Source organism: Lupinus angustifolius, unplaced genomic scaffold (genome assembly GCF_001865875.1).
Source record: "Lupinus angustifolius cultivar Tanjil unplaced genomic scaffold, LupAngTanjil_v1.0 Scaffold_40_10, whole genome shotgun sequence".
NCBI lineage: Eukaryota > Viridiplantae > Streptophyta > Magnoliopsida > Fabales > Fabaceae > Lupinus > Lupinus angustifolius.
In genome coordinates this window covers 85,863-92,503 of record NW_017721333.1, presented here as the reverse complement: position 1 = coordinate 92,503, position 6,641 = coordinate 85,863, and the positions used below count along the sequence as shown (strand labels likewise).

Sequence of the window (6,641 nt, the reverse complement as noted above, 5' to 3'; positions counted from 1 at the left end):
TGGGTCACACATGTAATGTTTAAGTGTGGTTAGAGTCATTATTTTATATAGTCAAAATAAAGTGATCTAATTCATGTAAGGTATATGGCTATAGACATAATTGTCATGGAAATTATTGGGTAGATACCTAAAGTCTTATTTCTTTTATGATGAACAAAATTAGAATAAGAAATCAAGTAGCATCACTCTTCATGGAAGGGTATGCGTTTCTTGTAAATAAAGGAGTTATGGTCCTCAATTGTAGACAATCTTACGAGACAAATGACATAAAACACAATCATTCCCTTAATTCCATCAGAAGAGAAACTAAAGCTAATGAGAAGACCAAAAAATCTACATGTTCTACTATGAACATGCATTTGCATACAATGACAAAGGATATGGAGTTGATAGATACATGATGAATGATGATATAAAATTCATTCACCATATTCTCTGTGAATATATTAAGGTACGCTTCCACTATAGTTTTATCTATATTATTCTTGATGATTTGACATGAAAAATCTTGGCTATATGATGATAGTATGTTCATCATCTTTAGTAGTATTCATATTTAAGTATAAAGTCTCCCACCATACTAAAATCTATCTATACAAAAAAGATTTTTTTCCTACATAGATTAGTAACAAAAAAAATTAAGTATCATTTGAGCACACCCATTTAGCATATCCACTTTTAAGTAATTAATCAATCATTTTTCATATGAAACTTCGCTTTATTTGGACCATTTAGCATGTACTCTTAGATTAGCAAAAATGATTAATATAAAAGGACGAATGAAAATATCAGCTATGTATTTGTGATGAATATAAGGACACAAAACAAGGTTGGCAACTATAGATTTAAGCGGCAAACTAGTTATTTTAAGGCATGGTGGCGTATCCTAGGCCAACAAAAACTAGTGGCTTTCTTAATATGACTTATATCATGGTTATTTTAATGTCCTTTATTTCGTGGTTATCTTTTTTGGTGTATACACCATTCTTTACCCGAAAATCAAAAACTAGTTCCTTTCTTAAGATATAGTGTTTTTTCTCTCAACAAAATATTATTTTACACCAATTCTTATATATTTTTTGTACAAGGATGCAGGTGCAACTGCATTTTTATAAACGCATGAAGGGACAATTTTCCACTCAAACTTTGGCAATCTACAAATAAAAGTTTTAATAAAAAAATATAAAGAACACTTTTTGTGTGGTAAAGTATTTTCGGCCAATTATCAAAGACTAACGATTTCAGGACACAAAGATCGTTGAATAGAGTTTTACCTATACCAATAGAGTCTTTTTCATAAATAAAATAGAAATTGAATTCAAGACATCACCCATAATTAAAAGGAGTTAATATATATATATATACACTGATAGTGTAAGTATTTTTATACTGTTAATAAATTCCCACTATTAATATATATGTTAGCTATTATTGATTTTTAAATAAAAATTTATAAATAAATGATGATACACATATTTTAAACTCTAATTAAAAACTCAATCGTTTATCAACTATATCAGTTGGTTAGTGATATATAACATAAATTAAACAAATGCTATAATTAGCTTCAAAGGTCTAGATAAAAGAAGCAAGGGCGGCCACGAGAGCAGTGCATGTTTGAGATTGTAACATATGGCATAAATAATATTTCAATGGTCTAGATTTTTATTTTTTCTAAATTAAATATTTTTAAAAAAATAACCTCTCTCATATTTTTAGTACTAGAGAGTCCAATACTGAGGAGAAATCTATTTTGGCGGCCACTAGTATTCAATCTTCAATTTACTCCTTCTCCCACATGAATTTAAGTGGGGTATGAAAAAGAGTTAGAGCTTATGAGATTGTATTCAACTTGACCTCCACTTCCACTTGTGTATTCGCCCCTCACCTAATATGAAAAGAGAAAAGATATATACAGCAACAATGTAAAGTTTTTACACTGTCACTATATCATTCATCATTGATTTTTAGTTATTATTGACTTTTAAATAAAAATATTGCAAATGAATGGTGGATGATGCACTGACTGTGTATAAATCTTTACACTGTCAGTGCACACATTTTGTACTCATATGAAAAAGTTGTATACAGCGAACATATAATAATCTTTTACATGGTTATTTCATTATCCACCATTTATTTTAAATAATAATTTTTTTAATATAGTTGATAATACATTGACTATGTATAAATAATTACACTTTTAGTATATAACACTGATATAAATATGAGAAAAAGATGTATATACTGACAGTGTATGAATTTTATTGACTATAATTGTATTATTGAGAATTAATATTTAATCATCATTGACTTTTAATAAAAAATAATCTAAATGAATGGTGGATGATATATTGTATGTGTATAAATCTTTACACCAATTGTGTATAGATTTTACACGATAAATACTAGCACGTCGACCGGCACTTCGTGCTGGTCAACCGCATTCTTATTTTTTTTATATAGAATGTATCATCTTCATATTATATTATTTAACAAAACTATCATGTGAGATATGCTGAAAGTTAAAAATGAAATTAAACTGTTGTGGCTAAGTAATTTATCCACATTTCAAATTTTATGTCATACTCAATATAATTCACTTGTCCATTAAAAATGCCACATCAGTTTGGAAATGAGAGGTTTAAGAGTTGATGTGGTAGTTAAAAAGGAAACATTAATTTACATTAAGAGAGATATAATATTTAGAAACATGAAATTAGAATTACTCCATGAAAGTTATTTTATGTTTTCCATTTATCTATTAATATTAGTATAGAAGTCGATTAATATAGATAAACATGAAATTAGGAGTTATAAAATATTAAATAGGAAAACATAAAATATTCCATGAATAGTTATTTTATGTTATCACTTTGTTAAGTAGTATAGATAATAATAATAACTTTTAAAAAATTTAACATTTAAAAAATCACTTAACCACTTATATGCTTCTTTATTACAACACACTTATTTATCTTCAATTTTTTTGGCAAAGTGTGACACTACATGAAGAAACATATAAATAGATTATCTCTAGTTTTTTTGGTAGTGTGTGTTTTAATAAAGAAACATATAAAAAATATTTCTACCAAATAAATGAAAAACTGCATGGATAGTTAATATGGAAAAACTGCAATAACAGTTAACATGAGAATAAGAGAGGGGGTATAAAAATTATTCTGGTAGTTTAAGTAAGAGATATTAATGTATATTGATATGGTGATAATTTATATAAATATGAAATTAGAAGTTATAAAGATAAAATATGGAAACATAAAATGCTTCATCGATAATTATTTTATTATTTTATGTTTATTAATATTAATATAGTTGTAAAAGATTTAATAAGGAAACATAAAATACTTTATGAGTAGTTATTTTATGTTTCCTCTTTATTAAGTACTATAGAAGTATAGATTAGTATAGATAAATATAAAATTAGGAATTATAAAAGATTTAATAAGGAAACGTAAAATACTTCATGAATACTTATTTTATGTTTTCTCTTTATTAAGTACTATAGATATGTGAATATATTATGTAATAGTACTTAATATTTTTTAAACAGTTTTGCTGTTTTAATTTTGACTGCCTTTTAGACCAATCCTAGTTTCAAGCCTTTTACCGAATCTTTCTTTGGATTCAATTTTGACTGCCTTTTTGACCAGATATTCACTTTTAGTGAAATTTTTTGTCATTCTCAGTTTTCACTAATTAAGCTCCCATAATTCTTAGAGGAGACCAAATAAATTGGGGCTCTATTGGATTGGTTTATTTCACAGCATCACAGTCACCACCTTGGATGCACGGGTGTGCACTAGCAAATCACACACATAGTATACTTGACTACTTGTAAGACACACAATAGTGAGTTAGGATCCTTCAATACATGAGAGATGAAGTACATGAAAAACAAAAGAGAAAATGATATTATTTGACATATTTATCCTTTGGATATATATATAATGTAATAACGCTTTTACACTTCAATGAAAACAAAGTCAGTAACCTGCCTCTCAAGTATGATGGCAAAGGGGCTAGGCAGCCCCGAACAGTTCTTATTGTACTCATATTCACATTATTTGTAAATATATGTGCAATTTTAATTTTATATTTATATATTTTATAATAATCAATATATAAAATAATTATATGCATATGACAAATTTATGATTATAGTTCAATCAATAAAATTTAGTATGAAATGATAATAAGTAAATAATATATACTCTTAAAATAATATATACAAATATATAACTAAAATATATATTTATAAATATGTAATACCAGGAGGGTGGATATCATAATACTCGTTCTTACATATAAACTATTATTGTGGTTACTTGTTATAGGTATTTTTATGAGTACTTACAAGTCAAAATCTTTTTCATCAATACTCTTCTATATTCTTTTCCCACACTAGTAGCTCATGTAATATGTAGATTATGATGGACTCCAAACCATGCCATGAGACAACATACTCAACATGGGGAGTATGTGCAGTCAGATTATGATGCATGTCGCATATGTCCTGGTCTTGAAGGTAATCGAGGAACGATGAATCACATAAAAACGAAAAAAGATGAGAGAGGCAGCAAATGTCGATGTTGAAAATGATTTTATTTTTTATTTTTTTGTTGTCCGGAAATCATTTGTATTGAGGAATATTTGTACTACAAAATTAAGATTTGAGTACTTAAAATACCAAATTGCCCTTGTAAAAATGAAGAACCACCTAAACACCAATGATTTTGTACCAGATTGCCCATTTGATTAGAAATTACTAAAATACCTCTAGTTCGGTAAACTTATTTTAATAACCTTATAAAATAATAAAAATGTCTAAAATACCTCTAATTCAATAAAAACACTATATTCACCTTATAAAACACTACAAAAGTAAAAATTACATAATGTCCTCATTTAGGTAAGAAAACCTCAAAGTTTCCATAATGCCCCTATTTGTTCACATAATGCCACTATTTGTTCACAACAGGTCCGATATTTACAATACTGAATTTGTCTATATAATTATATAAAATAAAACCAAAAAAAAATTAGAAGGAAAGAAAAAAGCAAACGGTAAAAGCATAACAAAAACATAAAAAATAAAACAAATAGTTATCAAAATGTGAGCTAAGAAAAAGGCGAGAATCTAGGTTCGGTTCCGAAGCTGCTTATGACCGTTGCACCTTATCTCGATTTTAAAAATGCCCTAAACAACACAATCTCATCGTTCTCATCCCTCAACTCCATTTCCATTATCTCTCTCTCTCTCTTTGATATCCAAAATTCAGAATCAGCAATGGTTTCAAAGGTTAAGAGAAACCCTTTCAAACCCAGTTCTAAATCAATTAACAAAGACCACCTCCGTAATAATCGCCGTTGTTTCCGCCGCAAATCTCCAATAAAAAATGTCGTCGTTGCCTCATCCGCCGTCTTCTCCTCCATCCACCGCCGTATCTCAAAGCTATTCTCCAGCCTAGTCCGCCTTACCACCCCTCATAAAAACTCCTACAGGATTCTCAAGAAAACCACCACCTATTTCCATGATGAACAATCCCTCGAAACCGTTTGCAGAACCCTTATCTTCGACCACTCACTCCCACCGATTTCTGGGTGTCATAAGAGAACCGTGTTCCTCGATCTCGATGAAACCCTTGTTCACACTAAGGTAGACCCTCCGCCGGAGCAATTTGATTTTATCGTCCGGCCGGTGATTGAAGGCGAGACAATGAATTTCTACGTGTTGAAGCGACCAGGGGTCGATGAGTTTTTGGCACTATTGGCGGAGAAGTTTGAAGTTGTGGTTTTTACGGCAGGGTTAAAAGAGTATGCTTCTTTAGTGTTGGACCGGTTGGACCTGAACCGGTTTATTTCGCATCGGCTTTATAGGGATTCGTGTCGTCAGGTGGACGGAAAGTTAGTTAAGGATTTGGCCGAAACGGGTCGGGATTTGAAACGGGTTGTTATTGTGGATGATAACCCAAACTCATTTGCAAATCAACCCGAAAATGCCATTCCGATTTTGCCCTTTGTGGATGATCTTAGGGATAGGGAGCTATGGAAGTTGAGGAAGTTTTTTGAATGGTCTGATTGCTATGATGATATGAGGGATGCTGTTAAGGACTACCTTACTCTGGGAAAACAATCTTAGCAAGTGTTTTTTCTCTTTTCTGATTGTTTTTTTTGTTTTGGTGTGTAAATCATGAGTTGAACAAAGATTTGTTCAATGGCTAGCAAAAAATAGAAAGAAAAAGAAAAAAAAAAACCAAATAGGAGGGATAATGTTGTAGTAGTAATTATTTGTGTTCAATTTTAATTAAAAGTGTTATATTCTATTCTCGTCTTCATTATGAATCCCAAAACTTCTGTAACATTATAAAAAAAATTAAGAATTGTAAAATAATTGGAAAATCAGTCCATGTATTATGCAACCTATGTAAAAATGGGCGACCCAGTGTAATAACTCTACCCAATGAGGTCTGGAAATATATATGCACTATTAGCTTTAAAGTGAAGATTTGAGCTCATACTAGCACACTTTAGCAGTTTAGCTCTAAATAACACAATGTACAACACAAGAAATAACCTTGATCATAACTTTGAAGTGAGTAATTCATATACATTTGTAAAGC

The 6,641-nt window shown here is 29.8% G+C and overlaps 1 protein-coding gene across 1 annotated transcript; it reads left to right on the top strand.

Annotated features, from left to right (window-relative positions):
• Positions 1-5,219: 5,219 nt before the first annotated feature.
• Positions 5,220-6,344, top strand: LOC109338748 (probable C-terminal domain small phosphatase). The gene has a single exon (XM_019576055.1). It carries the CDS (start codon positions 5,309-5,311, stop codon positions 6,158-6,160), a length of 852 nt encoding a protein of 283 aa, XP_019431600.1. The 5' UTR covers positions 5,220-5,308; the 3' UTR covers positions 6,161-6,344.
• The last annotated feature ends 297 nt before the right edge of the window (positions 6,345-6,641 follow it).